Source organism: Sturnira hondurensis, unplaced genomic scaffold, assembly GCF_014824575.4.
Source record: "Sturnira hondurensis isolate 20B ecotype Veracruz unplaced genomic scaffold, ASM1482457v3 Scaffold0012467, whole genome shotgun sequence".
NCBI classification, from domain to species: domain Eukaryota; kingdom Metazoa; phylum Chordata; class Mammalia; order Chiroptera; family Phyllostomidae; genus Sturnira; species Sturnira hondurensis.
Genome location: NW_028085098.1, coordinates 647,331 through 663,736, shown reverse-complemented (window position 1 = coordinate 663,736; position 16,406 = coordinate 647,331). Strand labels below are relative to the sequence as shown.

General features: G+C 45.4%; 1 protein-coding gene across 3 annotated transcripts in view; it reads right to left on the bottom strand.

Moving 5' to 3' along the window:
* Window positions 1–16,406, bottom strand: part of PCYT1B (phosphate cytidylyltransferase 1B, choline) — a 106,170-nt gene that overhangs the window by 12,575 nt on the left and 77,189 nt on the right. For all 3 annotated transcript variants that reach the window (XM_037060692.1, XM_037060691.1, XM_037060693.1), the window contains exons 6-7: window positions 7,939–8,081; window positions 5,083–5,271 (exon numbers count right to left, since the gene is read on the bottom strand). In XM_037060692.1, the coding sequence (XP_036916587.1) occupies window positions 5,083–5,271; window positions 7,939–8,081 (332 nt within the window). The remainder of the gene's footprint in view (window positions 1–5,082; window positions 5,272–7,938; window positions 8,082–16,406) is intronic.

Here is a 16,406-nt window from a genome sequence, read left to right as displayed (position 1 = left end):
GACTGGTAGGAGGGGTGGAGATGCGGAGCAGGCGGGTCCCACACGCATAGTGTGGTGACTAAGAATTAGGAGGGAGGGATATCCCAGCTGCAGAGGTCACCCCTGAGTAGCAAGGGCTCCCCAGCTCCGGGTGCCAGTGCTGGGAAGAGGAGCCCCCATAACGTCTGGCTGTGAAAGACAGCGGAGATTGCATCCGAGTGAGACAGAGGGCTACTGCAGACTGAGGCATCCTTTTGAGGGGCCTGCACACAGACTTGCTTGTTCCCAAATTCAGTTGCTTTGGGCTCTAGTGCAGAAGCTGCAGCTGAAAGGTGACAGGGACATAAGGGAGGAACTGAATGGACTAGCTTCAGGGTGAGGGCTGAAGGGGCAGGGGTCAGGAGAGCTGTCTCCTTTGTCGAGCCCTCCCCCAACCCGGCAGCAAACAAAACAGAAACAAACTCATGGATTCAGAGAACAAACCGGATGGCGGCCAGATGAGGGATAGGTGAAAAGGTGAAGATACTAGGAAGTACAAATTGCGAGCCGGTTCTAAAAATACTCATGGAGATGTAGAGTTATAGTATATGGAATAGAGTTAATAATATTGTAAAAACTGTTTGGCGTCAAGTGGGTACTAGACTCATTTGGGCTGATCACTTCATAAGGCATATATAAATGTCTCATCACTGTTTTACACTTGGAACTAATGTAATATTGTATGTCAACTGTAATGGAAACATTTCTAAAACATTTTTTTAAAGACTAGCTTTTGTCTGGGTCACTCACTCTGGGAGAAGGAAGCTGTCACATCTTGAGGACACTTAGGCAGTCTCGTGCAAAGGCCCACGTGGTGAGGAACTGAGGTATCCAGTCAGCAGTCATGTGAGTGAGTGTGGAAGAGGATGCTCTAGCCCTCAATGGCTGCAGCTCCAGCTGACATCTTGACGGCAACTTCATGAGAGACCCTAAATCATAACCGTCCAGCTAAGCCGCTTCCTGATTCCTGTCTTTCATAGAATGTGTGAGATAAGAAATGGAGGAAATAGACTTCCAGGAGGTCCAGGAAGTGCAGAGTCCCAAAGAAGTTGGACCCAAGGAGGAACACACCAAGGCACATCATCATTAAGTTACCCAAGATTAAAGATAAAGAGAGAATCTTAAAAAGCAGCAAGAGAAAAGGAGACAGTTACCTACACAGGAGTGCCCATAAGGCTATCAGCTGATTTCTCAAAAGAAACCTTACAGGCAAGAAGCGGCTGGAAAGAAGTATTTGAAGTCATGAAAGGCAAGGGCCTACATCTAAGATTGCTCTATCCAGCAAAGCTTTCATTTAGAATGGAAGGGCAGATAAGGTGAAGTTCAAGGAGTTCATCATCACCAAGCCCTTATTATATGAAATGTTAAAGGGACTTAGAAAAAGAAGATAAAAAATATGAACAGTAAAATGACAAGAAACTCGCAACGAAAAGACAAACAACAACAACAAAAAAAACTAAGCAAACAACTAGAATAGAAACAGAGAAATGGACATCACATGGAGGGTTTTCAGTGGGGAGGAATCGGGGAAAAGGTACAGGGAAGCAGCATAATTAGTGGGCATAAAATAGATGGAGCGAGATCAAACATGGTATAGGAAACGGAGGACTCAAAGAACTTATATGTACAATCCATGGACATGACCTAAGGCAGGGCAGGAATGCTGGAGGGTTGGGGGTGTGCAGGGCAGAGGCGGGGGAAGGGTGAGAAACCGGGAAAGCTGTAATAGCATAATCAATAAAATATACAAAAAAGAAATGTTTGTTGCTTTTCAGTCATTAAGTTTTGGAGGTAATTTATTATACACCAATAGATAACGAATACAGCCACGGACACCATGATCTTGGCTCGCTTAGGAAGAAGGCCAACAGTACCTCCTGAATCTGGATGGACCTGGCCTAAAGTACCATTTTGGCAACTGGCTTTGTCACAAAACCTTAGAGAGGTTTTGGGGAGATCTCCGTTTTTCCACAAAGCCACACCCTGAAGTGAAGCAAAGTGACCGCATCCTGTGGACATTCCTATCACGAAGGACACAGTGCTGGCTGGGAGAAAGTGGCTTGGCCCTGAACTCTATCCCAATAGATCCAAACTCCTGTGAGACCATAGGAAAGCTTCACAATTGTTCTAGGCCTTTGTTCCTTTATAACACAGCTGTAATATACGACCTTCTTGTGTGGCTACAAAGGAGTAGAGTGGATATAAAGGACTATGGAAAAAGTTTAACCTGCTACACAACCTTGACCAGGGTGTCCAACCTTTTGGCATCTGTGGGCCACACTGGAAAAAGAGGAGTTGTGTTGGACCCCACACTCAGTACATTGTGACACATAATCACACCAAACCCCCTCATCATGTTTTAAGTAAATTTACGATTTTGTGTTGGGCCACATTCATAGTCATCCTGAGCTGCGTGTGGCCCACGGGCCGTGGGTCGGACACCGCTGCTCTAGACGGTAACAACATCATGATGACCGCCGCTGCCGCCACCACTCTCCACTCAGATGGAATGTGAGGGTCTGCGTTTTATATCATGGTCTTGCTATCCAATATGAGGTCATGTGGGGAGACCTAAAAACTCCATGCCATGAGGAATAAACACAAATATTCCGTAAAGACAGGTGGGCACCATAAATATGTGAATCAGTTTAGAGGAGGCAGCAGGGAGGAATGGGGTGGACACAGCAGTTAGAGAGTGCGTGCCCTCTGTCAAAGAAATTTTAAAACATTGCCGAGGGCCAAGCCAACCAAGTCTGCCTACCACATTTGATCCAGCAAACGCCAAATTGGAACCAAGCTCTGTATCTAGCACCATATCTATTCATGTATATTGCTGTATATATAGACGGAGAGATCGATGGAAGATTGGGGCCTCATATCCTTTGCAGATGTTAGGAGGTTCTATGAATAGGTCTTCATTACACATCCATTCATTCAATCCAGAAACATTTATGGAATGCCCACTATAAGCTACATACAGCAATCCTCTTCCACTGAATTTTGAACCCTAAAATCCTTCTATTTTCTGCCTTTTCAAGTTTGGGTTATTTGTACCAGTACTGTATTTTCAGATAATGTAGATCCTCTATTTTAAGAAATGAGTTCCAGTCCCAAATCCACAAATAAAGAATTATTATAATAATAGCATATTCATGAAAAGCAAATTACTTATCTTGGCGTTGAACATCCTTGTAACTATTTCTGTACTTTTAATGTCAACAGAAAAAAGTAATGTCTAAGTCTGGCTGATATGGTAAATTAATGTTAATAACAGTTTTGACACTAATAGCAAGTTTTAAGGAGAAAAATCTCCAGTCTCGAAGCTGGGTTTCATTTCTTAAAAATCACCTCAGCTCACTGTCACCAGATCCCCCAGAACAATCTCAGCTACTACTTCGCCTTCACCGGGAGCCTGAAATGTCTAGGGTCTACGTAAAGTTCCCATGGAATTATATTCCTTCCCTTGCCTTTAGTTTAATAATAGGAGAAAACTGCAGGAGAAAACACTCGCCCCCTCAGGTTACAATAGTGGAGCTTCACAGCAAAGACACATTTCTAAATCCCCATAAGCAAACTAATACCTACATGGTTTCATTAAAGAACCACTAGCTGTTTCTTCAGAGTCAGAAAGTTAGTTGTGAAAAATGTGAACTATTCAATTACACACCAGATTCATGGGAAACCTCAGGCTTTATGTTATAGAGATCATGGAATACCAGACAATGGGGTCTGCATTTTATCTTCATGTCCTTCCCTAGTACCGTGCACACTCGAGGACCTTGATAAGGTCCTATGCAGCGAACCAATCTGAGTGAACATTGTAACATGCCCAGGGAAAATGAAAAGGAATACAGCCCGTAGCTCCTCCATTCTTTCCAGAAGTCAACAAGGGTTCAAGCAGCCCCTTGCAGACTCCGCCAATAGGAGGTGGTTGGACGACAATATCCACCTTCTACAATTACTCATAGGCCGCTAGGCTCCAAGCAAAGCATCTCTTCAAACTTCTCAAACGTTGTTCTTTTTCTATTACTAATTGAGTGTTTTACTTTTAGATAATCCTATAATGAACCAGCTCAAATGAGCAGAGAGGCAGGAGTGACAACCCATCAATAAAATAATTAAACCAAAGTGGATTTTGTTAGAGACTTCTCATGTCATAATAGGAAATCTAGGCTACTTAAAATCAGGGAAATCAAATGGAATCATTTCTTTTTGTGTGAAAGGGAAAGTTAGCTGTAGAAGTATTTCTTTCATAGAACCCTCATTAACTCTGCTAACAATACTGGTTATTTACTCTGGAAGCGCAGGCACAATAGAATATACCAATGGAGTACAAGGTGGTTTCCTTGTACTCCGTTGGTGAAGAATTTTCTTTTCCCTTCTCACAGTTTTCATTCAGATTTTTCTTTAGAATTTAGGCGAGAGACAGACCCTTGACATTTGCTCTCTCAGTTTTAAGATTCAGACTGTGGCCACAGTCCCCAAAGACTTTTGCGCCAACATGTACAAGCCACGGAAAGTGGCATTCAGGCCGTGAGGGGCACAGATGCAGGGAAAAATCCTACCTCTTCTCTCTCTTCCAACCAATGAGAGAGGAGAGTTCCAACAAAAGCTACCAAGGCAGATACATTTCTTTTGCAGTCTCCTCCCTTGGCTGATCCAAGAGCCCGTTAGTCTTGTCTTACAACACAAGTTGCATGATGCCACTGACCCAGTTCACCCTTACCCCCAAGCTCTGCATCCTCTCCAACTGGGAGCCTGGGATGAGCTATGGAACCCACTTCTGCAGTAATAACATTCAATGAGTACCATATGGCTTCGAGCTCTGAACAAGAAGTCAAAAGAGAGGCCAGAGCTGGCTTTGGGTGCTCTTGGGTAGCCTATTGAGGGGTAGAGCAGGAACTAAAGAAGGAAGTGACATGAACTTCCAGTCACTCAGGCTGATGGATGCCCAAAGTGGAGGCCACATCCTGGACTGAGGGAAGGGACACCCTTGAGTGGTTTCATGAAAAGTGGTTACTGAAAACACCCGCCATTGTGGGGCCAAGTGAAAGGATCACATACCCACGCTCCGTCAGGCCCAAACAGTTCTAGGAAGTTGCCGATGAATTCCCTGGACTTCTCTTCCCACTTCTGAATTAGATCATGACTCTTTTCTTCCACTCGGTTCACAAATTCCTTTGACCTTTCCTCCACGGTCTTTACTTTTTCTTTCATCTTGTCCACCTGATTCTGAAAGCGGTATTTCTTCTCCTGGTCAAAAATTAAAGGAAAAAAATGCATGTATCTGAGAATGCATGAGCGAGATCAGCATTCACACCAAGGTTCTTTTTTACTTCAACCTGTGCGCGTTCTTAATCTAAAGAGTCAGGGTGTTACCATTTCCCAGAGAGGGACTGACGAGAACGTGCGTCTCCCTTGTTGTTAGTCTTGCTGGGTATGTGAAGTGAAGTACAGTGGTTTTAATATTCCTTCTTCTAAACATCTCAGCTGAATTCGCTTATTTAAGAGAAAAACCCAAAATACATACTTACTTTTATTGGTAGGGGTAGATATTGGGCAAATACACCCCCTCAATTCTGCTGAGACTTAGACAAAAGCATAAAGTGTACATAGAATGGCCACTCAGAGGCTGCCTGAGTCTTCTGTTTTACTGGGCATTGTTAAAACCGCTATCGGTTGAAAAAGTGGGTCACTGGCTGGGCCTTAGAATCCATGTATTATGCTGAAATTTTCATTATAATGGTATTTTCCATTAAGCTAATTGAACTGCATCAATTCCCTGGGTGACAAAGAAAGATTTTATCCCAACAGCTTCTCTTGACTGGGACTTTGCTTTTCCTCTGGCCTGTATGCAGCCGTGCTAGTACCTATGTGCCTGGAAGGCACTGTATGTTACGCAGCTCATGTGTCACCTCTAAACCTCAGTTTCCTCATCTGTAAAATGGGATAATTATCATCCCTATCCTACAGGGTTACTGTAACAATTATATAAGATAATACATAGAATGTGCTCCAGGACAGCCTGGCATTTATTAAAAGCTCAGTTGCGTTGTCTGTTTCATTACTATTAAGTGGCATATGCATTAATCCTGTTACCTGATGAGAGTGGTCTCAAAACCATGAAAATAACATGAGATGGGGGGGGGGGGTCTTCCCCTCCATGAAATCATGATATAGTTTCTCCTAAATAGGTAGTAAGGTTGATTGTTTTTCTTCTTTCCAAGGGATTGAAGTTCCTTTTGTATTTCAGAATATTTTGAGGCAACTATATATATTGCTACTGGGTAAAGACTCCCTGGTTTAGACCTTCCAAGCTTCACTGCAGCCTCGGGGTGGGGGTGGGGGGTGTGAGCTATATGTGCTGCCACTCAGCTGTTTTTAATACATGGTTACTACACCCAGCACTCAGGAGCAGCATGCGGTAGTAGAATGGGCACTGGACTGGGCGCCGTGAGGCGGGGTGGCTGCTGTGGCCTCCCATCTACCTTGCTTGTGGGACCTTGGTCACAGCCCCTCTGAGCTCGGCTTTCCTCATTTCTACATGCAGGGACTTGGACTGGGTGACTGACCCTCAGTAGGTTCCTGTCCCTGCTGAGGTTCTGTGATTCATCTACATGCCCATCCACCACATCCGACTCCATCTCTGGGCTGAAGCCAGGCGGGTTGTCACAGAAAGGCCACGAGAGCGTCCTCGCTGGCTACACGGTCCCCTGAGCTAAGTGGATTATCCAAAGGCCACTTAAAGAGAATGAGCGAGAACTTTTGAAAATGGCATGAGATGCTTGGATGGTTGACTGAATGTAGTTTAAAAGAACAGTTTCATGTATTGCCATAACCAGGGATTTAATTCTCTATGAGAATGCCGAATAATCACTTTGAATTCTTTGTAGCCAGCTGAACCCCACACTTTCCACTCTGTTGTCTGACTTGTGTGAAGTCACAGAGCCTGGACTGGCAACACCCCCACCTTGTGAGGGAAAACTAATAATCCCTGATTTACAATGAATGAGCCCCTCCTCATTGTGAAGGTACTAATGGTTGATTTGTGTAAGCTGCTGGATAATTATGGCTATGTGTAATTATAAGCATCTAGTTTTGTAGAAAAATCCCTCTTTAAAAATACAGTATCTATTTTGGGGAGCTGAACTTCTGTAGGGATGGAGAGTTCTTGTTTTAATCAACTACATGGGCTCATCAGAGTCCATGCAAACCGAGTTGTCCAGACTTGCTAACATCACCTCCAGCAACTGGGCTGCCCTCTTTGCTTTTTAACAGCATGTTTTGCTTGTTTTAAAGATTGTTTTAACAGTTGCTCTATTATTAAACTAACAGCAGCTCAGTGGGAACAATATGGCAGAAATATCCAAGGAAACCAAAGACTTTAGGCTTTATTTAAGTAGCTGTAATTTCTCTGGACAATAAAAAATAGCTGTTAAGGTGTCTAGCAAGCATCTGTAAGGCCTTAATAACATGAAAATTTTAAAGTGTTAGAACAAGAAAGCATTTTTTCTGGGTTTAGCTTTCCATCGTCTCTCTGAGCCTCCCTTCTTCCCTTTGAGGAGAAGAGAACTCCTGCCTTTCAGGAGGGTTGCTTGCTTCCCTCCCAGAAACCCTTGACGCGAGTCTGAGAGCTCTAGAGAGGGAGGTTGGGATGAGGGGAGAGAAGCAAGGTAGCTCCTTTGTAAAACGTGACATTCACTACCCGTATGCCTTGGGTGACTTATGTTACTCCTTTGGATATTGGTTTTTCCATCTGTAAAATGGGAATAATGATAAATCATTGGGTTGTTACGTGGCTTGAATGAGATGATATACATAAAACATCAGAAACACTAAGTGGCATATAGTAAGTGCTCAATAAATAGTGGTAGTGCTGTGATGTGGTAGTCCTCAGAGGGTACAAGGTGGCACACTTACATTTATAAAGCTGACATTCAGTTCCTTGGCTGTGTACCCTCTCTGAAGGTTGCGACGGGCATAAACATCATAGTCCCGGACAATTCTTGTGATGATGTCTGATGTTGAGATGCCTTCTGTTCTCTGAGTTGGAACGAACATTCCTGTTCAGAGAGTAAAAATAGGATCAAGAAAAAAAATTAAGACACACTTGGTCGACCCATCTTCTTTCATCCTCCTTTCCAGGGCAAAGGTGCACTGCTGGGTGTGCCAGTGACGTTTTCACACCTGGCCCCAGCTGACTCTTCCAGGCTCTGTTCTGTATGTTCCTTTTCTGCCGTATATACTGAGGGTTCATCCATCCAGACTGTTCCCTGGATGCACCACACACCCAGCTCCTAGCGTTTGCTCAGACCCAGCCCTTCCTTTCTGCCTTGAATCCTCCTCCCCTGCTCACATCAGTCACATCATTTGTCCTCATCCTGCAGCATCCACTTCCCCAGTCTGGCAAAGGAAATCGACTTCCAGGAAATCCAGGAAGCTCAGAGAGTCCCAAAGAAGTTGGACCCAAGAAGGAACACACCAAGGCACATCATAATTACATTAGCCAAGATTCAAATGAAGGAGAGAATCCTAGAAGCAGCAAGAGATAAGGGGACAGTCACCTACAAAGGAGTACCCACCAGACTGTCAGCAGATTTCTCAAAAGAGATCTTACAGGCAAGAAGGGGCTGGAAAGAAGTATTCCAAGTCATGAAATCCAAAGACCTACAGCCAAGATTGCTTTATCCAGCAAAACTTTCATTTAGAATGGAAGGGCAGATAAAGTGCTTCTCAGATAAGGTCAAGTTCAAGGAGTTCATCATCACCAAGCCCTTATTATATGAAATGCAAAAGGGACTTATCTAAGAAAAAGAAGATAAAAAATAGGAACAGTGAAAGGACAGCAAACTCAGTTATTAACAAGCACACCTAAAACAAAAGCAAACTAAGAGGACAGCTAGATCAGGAGCGGAACCATAGAAATGGAGATCACATGAAGGGTTAGCAACAGGGGAGTGGGAGGAGGAGAAGAGAGAGAAGGTACAGAGAATAAGTAGCATAGACGGTAGGTAGAAAATAGATAGGCGGAGGGCAAGAATAGTATGGGAAATATAGAATCTAAAGAACTTGTGACACATGGACATGAACGAAGGGGGGGGAATGGTGGAGGAGGGCGTGTGCAGGGTGGAGGGGAGTGAAGGGGAGGAATGGGCAACTGTAATAGCATAATCAATAAAATATGTTAAAAAGAAAAAAAGCATCCAGCTTTGAGGTTATACCTCTGGGAAGTCCTTCCTGACACCTCTGGGCAGAATCCACAACACTGAGGACATACGAGAATGGTGCCCCATGCAGCTGTGCAGCACAACTTCCATTAACAGAAGTATTTTAAATGTCTGTCTCCTTGTAGAAAGAGAACATTCTGAAAGCACAGATTATGCCTTGAATGTCTTTGCTTGTCCAGCACCACGCTCAGTGCCCCTGTATATAGCATACAGAGGGTGCTCGGCGAATGCACAGTCAGTAAGTGAATGGAGAATAACAATTGAGTCAATGACTCAGATCACCGCATCCCCCTTCTTCCCCAAGGAGATCTGTGTCATGTTATGCTTCAGAAAAGATGTAGTTTTGTTGTCTCTGATCTAAAGACATGCTTGTGGGGTGCCAGACGACTTCATTTCCCTAAGACTGTTCTACTCTGCATGGTGATTTCACCACTCAAAGGCCCTTTCATCCAGAATATGTGAGACTGAGTCAAAAAAAAAAAAAAAGACTAGAAGATGTCAAATTCCAAAAGAACTTCCTTACAGCCAACTGAAATACTGTGCTGGCAATTGAGATCTTTCTACCCAGTATGATTATGGCTCCTCAGCCAGAGACATCAGGCAGGGGATGGCCTGGGGGCAAGGGGGCTGGGTTCTTGGTTTGGCGACTTGCGCAGTTTCTCAAGCTTTAGGAGGCAGGTTATTTAATCTCAGCCTCCAAAGCTCAGAAATGGGGTGGCCAGACAAGACGACCTCGATCTCATCCATGCCAGTTCCCTCTTCCTCACTCTTCCAGGGGTGTCCAACCTGTGGCTCACGGGCTGCATGTGTCCCAGGATGGCTATGAATGTGGCCCAACACAAAATCATAAATTTACTTAAAACATAATGAGATTTTTTGGTGAAATTTGAAGCTCAAGACAACTCCTCTTCTTCCACTGTGGCCCAGAGATGCCAAAAGGTTGGACACCCCTGCTTTACACCTGATTTCCTTCCAATCACCAATCTACTTCGTACAGGTCTCCCCAGCCCACCCACTCTTCTGCATTCTCCATTTAAACCAATCTAACACCTTGCCCTGACTGGTGTAGCTCAGTGGACTGAGCGCGGGCCTGCGAACCACACCATCGCGGTTCGATTCCCAGTCAGGGCACATGCCTGGGTTGCAGGCCAGTTCCCGGCAGGGGACTCATGAGAGGCAACCATACACTGATATTTCTCTCCTTCCCTTCCCCTCTAAAAATAAATAAATAAATAAAATCTTTTAAAAGTTTTTAAAAATAGAAAATAAAAATAAACCAATCTAACACCATCTTTTCCATAGAATCTCAACAGCAGTCTCCAGAGATGCCATTTTTCGTCCCCCCCAATTCTCTCTCCACACAGCAAGATCGCAGAGCAGTCTTTCACAATGCAAGTCATATGCCTGCTCAACATCCTTCATGAGCTTTCCACTGTCCTCTGCATTCATATCCAAATCCCTAACCTGGCTCTGCAGCACCTTGTAGCATCTTTCCTGTGCTTCTCCCCAGTCTCAACCCCCTACACTCCATCCCTTATACTCCCTGAGCCGAGTCCCTGTGCTATAGGGCTGCAGGGGCCCCATTCTCATTGTATTCAATGGTGCTGGGCAACAGGCTGAGCCCCTCCCCTTACTCTGCCACAAACACACTCCTTCATTAATTCCCCATCATCCGCCGGGTTTCCCCTGTAGCGTCACTTCCTCAAGGAAATCTCTCAACCCTTGACTGGGTCTTCTGGCTGCTATTTCCCTACCAAGGTTCAACTGCCCTTTCCCTTCAAATATTCTAAGGTCTTTATAAAACAACTTGCTCAAAAAAAATGTCTTCCCCACTTGACTCTATGCTAACCTGAGGGAAGAGACTGCTTGTGTCTCATTCTCAGCGGCAGGTGACAAGTAGGCACTATAGGAACATCTGTTGAATGACTGACGAGATGAATACTGATCTCTAGGTGCCTTCCTAAATCCAGTTTTCTGATTCTGCCAACATGGGTGAATTTTTTAGTCTTTTGGACCCTCCTAGGGTGTCTGTTGGGAGCTTTCTTTGGCCATCACTGCACATTCACAGTAGTGGCAGCAGGGTGGCACTGCTGACGTTAGAGACAAAGCATCTGATTTCTAATATCCTGTGACTCAGAGGGCAGAGGTGGGGTTGCCACTAGACCAAAAAATTCCTTTATCTTCTAAAAAGGTGGACTCCAGAAAACCAGATGGAAGGCAGAGGATGCAAACAGCTAAGTGCATGAATATAAACAGCACCCAAGTGACTTAGATATGTGAGGTGCTTTGGTGGGCGGGGAACCAAGTGGTCCCAAGTCCGGGGGGGGGGGTGAGGGGAGAGGTCACATAACAGCCTCATCTTGGTGGGAGCAGCAGGGAGCTTTCTGGTGAGAAGTATGCCCTATTTTTCAGCAAACAGACATTGCATGCCACCCTCGCCTGCTGAAATATTAAGATTCTCTAGCTATTAATGGACTTCAGCAAATCACTTAGACACTGGTGACATGAGCTCACCCTTGCTTTGAAGCCACAGGGTGAGGTCTCTGTAGCTGAAGAACTGAAAGTTGGTGTTGGGGAGAGATTTGCTTTGGCTGGTTGAGAGGTAGGTCTCTGAAAGAAGCCAAGCCCTCTGCTGATATAATGAGGCACCCAGCTTCCTCCACATCCTAATTATTGCTCTGCTAAAAATATTCAGTAATGAGCATGATCAGAGAACCTTTTTTATCGTGCTTTTCAGAATTGCAGCGTTTGGTTATGGAGCTATTTTAAGCAGCAGCAAAGCACATGTTAATGAAGGAAACTTTCAACAGTAGTAGGCAATATTAGAATGATGATGAGTAATGTGGACCTTACAGTCTACTTCATTTAAGCTCCATCTTGTTGTCCAGGTAGGCTGCAGGATTTTGACACATAGCCCTGACAAGCAGAGCAGAGTGCTACACAGTTTAACTCAGGCCCTTGATATCTCTGGCTTCATTTCAAGTGATTTCTGACTTTCAAAATACGCCTTCAGTATAAAAGCCAAATGTGGATGCTTAGGCCATTTCTGAGCATCTTTCTCCCACAATGAATAGCAAGCACTCTGGCCTCCTCTACTGGGGCCCCAAACAGACCTCTGTGGGCCTCTCCCTTGGTAAGGACTCAGCAGAGCAGCTCAATGAACCTCAAGAATGGGTCCCTGTGCATATGAAAAGTCACACATAGTCTTATGCCTATGCTCCCAGGGCAAGTGAAATACCACCTGACTATTCGATTTGGAGATGGGAATTGTGGTTGAATTAAACATAGGCACAATTCCCATCCCCTGGAATACGGGCTGGCCTTAGTGACTTGCTTGTAACAAATCAACTGTGGTGTAAGTGACACTGGGTGACTTCCAAGGCTAGGTCAGAAGTGTGCAGCTCCTCTTGAGATGGCCAGCCCTCCAGATGCCTCCTCTTAAGATGCATACTCTTGGAAGCCAGCCACCATGCTGCGAGAAGCCCACATAACACGGAGTAGCCGTGTGCAGGTGCTCCAGTGTCAAGCCCAACTGAGCACGTTGTGGGCAGCCAGCCTCTGTTGCCAGCCACGTTAAGTGCCCCATTTGGGGCCTCCAGTCCAGTTGGGACTTCAGATGACTGCAGCCCCAGCCAACAGCTGACAACAACTGTTTTAGACACCCCAGGCAAGAACCACGCAGCTAAACCCTTGGTGAAACCCCGCCCCACCAAATCATGAGCAAAATAAAGTGGCTCTTTTAAGTCACTAACGGTGGCAGTAATTTCTTGTGGAACAATAGGGTGCTGGATTGCTTAGAGTTAAAAAAATGTCGGACCTGCTCCTACATCTAAACAAGTAGACTTGAGGTTTGATGCCCTAAAATCAGACAGCAACTTTTTCTTAGCTCACTAGAGGTCACTCACCCAGAAGTAAAACCACCACTGAATGCTTCTTACTCTTGCTCTTAGAGTGACAGAGGAACTGTCACCTTGGGAAATGTTGAGTCAATTAACCCTGGGGGTAACCCTGGGTGAACCAGAATCCTTGGTCTAGATTCTCACTACTCTAGGTCAGGTATATAGACTCGCAGTTTCTAACAGCTTGGGAGCACATCATAAAAGGGGGTCTTAGGTCCCACCAGGCCTCATGTCCAAATTTGCACTTTAGAAAGATCCTGCAGGGATCTGTAGGCACATTTCCATTTGACAAGCACTGGTCTGTACCGGGTCCTCATGACAGGTTTGGAGCAGCTGGCCCAGGGCTCAGATCTTACGAACACTTAAACTGATGTTAACTGCTGTATCAGCCAGTTCTCCCTCCTCTCGGACATGGTCCTCAGCAACCTTGCAAGTCTGAATTGTATTGGGTTTCCTTTCTTGGAACACCTTTCAAACAAGAGCAGGATTTGAGAATGTGAGGCCTCCCATTCTTACCCAATGCTCCTGACCAATGAGGGAGCCCTTTCTAAGACCACGGGGATAGAACTGGCCACCAGCCCCACTGGGGGCTGCATGGAGATTCCCCACGTCAAGGGAAGGTAGATGGAACTAAGAATCGAGTAGACTGCGTTCAGCTTTTGACTCCTAAAACAGGCTCTTGTGAAGGCTCATTTCAAAAAGAATAGTTATGAAAGGTAAGGCCTTTACCTATAGGAGCCAGACTTTCAGGAGTACAAAAAGGTTTTCTAAATCCCAGAAGTGTCCCTCTAATTGTTAAGAACCAAAAGCTGAGTAGACTCAGGGTACAGAATGTTTTTCCATAAGCCCCAGAGTAGGGGAGACATGAAACTGACAAGGGGGTGGTTTCCTGCCTCCAGGAAAAAGAAAAGCCCCTCCTGGGGTTGCAGGAAAGAGCCCAGACAGAGATCAGGAGACAAGCAGTGAAGCCAGAGAACGTGAGCAGGGCATGCCCCATGCCCCCCACTCAGGTTCAAGCCCCAGGGGCAGGGAAGACACCCCTGAGAAAGCCCAAAGCAGAGGATCTGGCACACTGTTTACCTCCAGGGAACTTTTGTGGGGAGGTGAGGTCTCAGTTGAGTGTTCTGCATAATGGGCATGCCAGGCAGGGCCTGACACTGCTCCCTCCCACTGCCTGTGTTTCCCTTGCCCTCCAGGAAATTATGGGGGACATTTTCCAAGTTTCTAGTGACTCTCTCTAGGAAGACTGAAGGTAGCTGAGATTTAAGATTGGCATGACTGCTGAGTGGCCCACTGGTAGCACAGGGAGTGAAGGTGGCTGGGGAACGGATGGAGAAGGTGACTGAGTGTCAGAGGGTTGCGATGGGGGTTTGGCAGCCACAGGTGATGACTGAGCAGGACTTGATATCCCCAAATCTAAGGTCAACCAGAACCAGAGATCTCTACCCTATGGAAGGCCAAGATGTAGGCCCCAAAAAACACCAAAAGAAAAAGGCCCGAAGTTAACTACATAACCTAAGTGCAAACCCAGAAAAGTCGGAATTACTTCAAATGTTAAGCAGGGTTTTCCCTGGAAACGGGGGCTTCTAAGTAAGTTCAGCTACAGAAACTACTTTTGTTCTCTTAGCCAGTTGGTCACTCCCCTATAAGAGACCTGCTGATGGTACTCCCCTGAGTCAGAGTGGCAACTAGCTTCATGTGACATACAGAATTAAGCCCAAACCACCCAGCCTGCCAGTCTCCATCTCTGTTCTCACCTCTACACACCCCAGACTACAGAACCCTCTCCATTTTCTCCAACTATGCTGCATTCCTTCATATACTCCTACCATTGGGCATGCCTCCCTAGCCTGCTATAGATGCCCCATCACAGGCTTATAATATTTTGGTAATAATGAATTATTTAGGTCTGTTTCTGCTTTCTCTCAAGGGTTAGGGTTTATCTTATATTTGCATTCCATTTCCCCTCCAACAACTGCTGCCTTGGGGATGCACTCAGGGGATTCACGGGTTAACCAATGAGAGTCAGAACCATCCAAAGGTGAAACAGGCTGGGGAGGCCAGAAGCTCCCCACCCCACCCCACCCCACCCCAGGAGATGGGCAAGCATCAGGTCTACCAGATGCTGACAGTGATTCCAAGGAAGGTCAGGAGACTAAGTTAGTGACCCTCAGGGGCCCATCCTATCTTAAGAATCTGGAGGTCCATGAGTACCAGGGAAAGGCTGGAGTGGCAGGAGGGTGAGGGTGCCGGATGGTGGAAGTTCCAATGGCCCCCATGAACAGGGAAGATAGTTCTGATGGCGAATGTCAGCAATGGGGGCAACTCAAGTACAATGTAAGGTGTATATTAGACTTCTTGAAATCCCTCAGTAAAGCATATGGTAATTCACTAGAGTATCTGTATCGTGCCAGATCACGGTTTAATGGATGTAGGAAGGTGCGCGTGGATGCACCCGCAGTACCTATCCATGGGATATATGACGGTAAGCAAAATAGCAAAAAAATAAATTGAGACATTAAAAATCTCCCTCTGCATCTACCTCTAGATAAAATACCAGTTCCAGCCCACCTCTCCCTTACTCTACCCTGCTCCAAGATTCTCATGCAGCAATAGGCCGACGGGAAGTTTATGGAAGGGGGTCTAATGACGGAAGGGGATGGAGAAGCTGAGTAATTCAGGTTACTATACCACCCCCTCCACCTCGGACAGCTCCATTTTTAGGGCCAGAAAAGCCACCTGACCCTATAAGAGGATAAAAGTAATTACCTTTCCCCCATCTGTCTTTTTAAGTAATCCAAATAGATATAATCTGGGGAGGCAGGGTATTTTCAAAAGCCCGGCCATGACTATTTTAATTCTTAGGTGATTATTTTAAACTCTGTGACAATGACGAAAAACCTCAGCTCAGAAAAATGACAAGTGCTGGGTAGTGAGTGGGCAGCAGAGCCTATTTTTCCATTATCTATCTGTCCCCCCAAAGTACCTACAATTTGTGATTTATATTCTTGCCTGTTGTAATCAGAACAAAAAGGCAAATTCATAGATATAACTTTAAAGCTCTTTCATTCAGATTATAGTCACTTTTGAAACCAATCAAATGGCAAACCCTTCCACCTCTCACTGAGATTCTGCTGGGCTGTGAGGCTATGACGATTGGTTGTACTATACTCACTTTACCGTGGGTGGTCTGGAACTGCACCTGCAGGATCTCTGAGGTCTGCCTGTAATTTTGTGGTCAGCATCTCCTTCAATAAAGGGG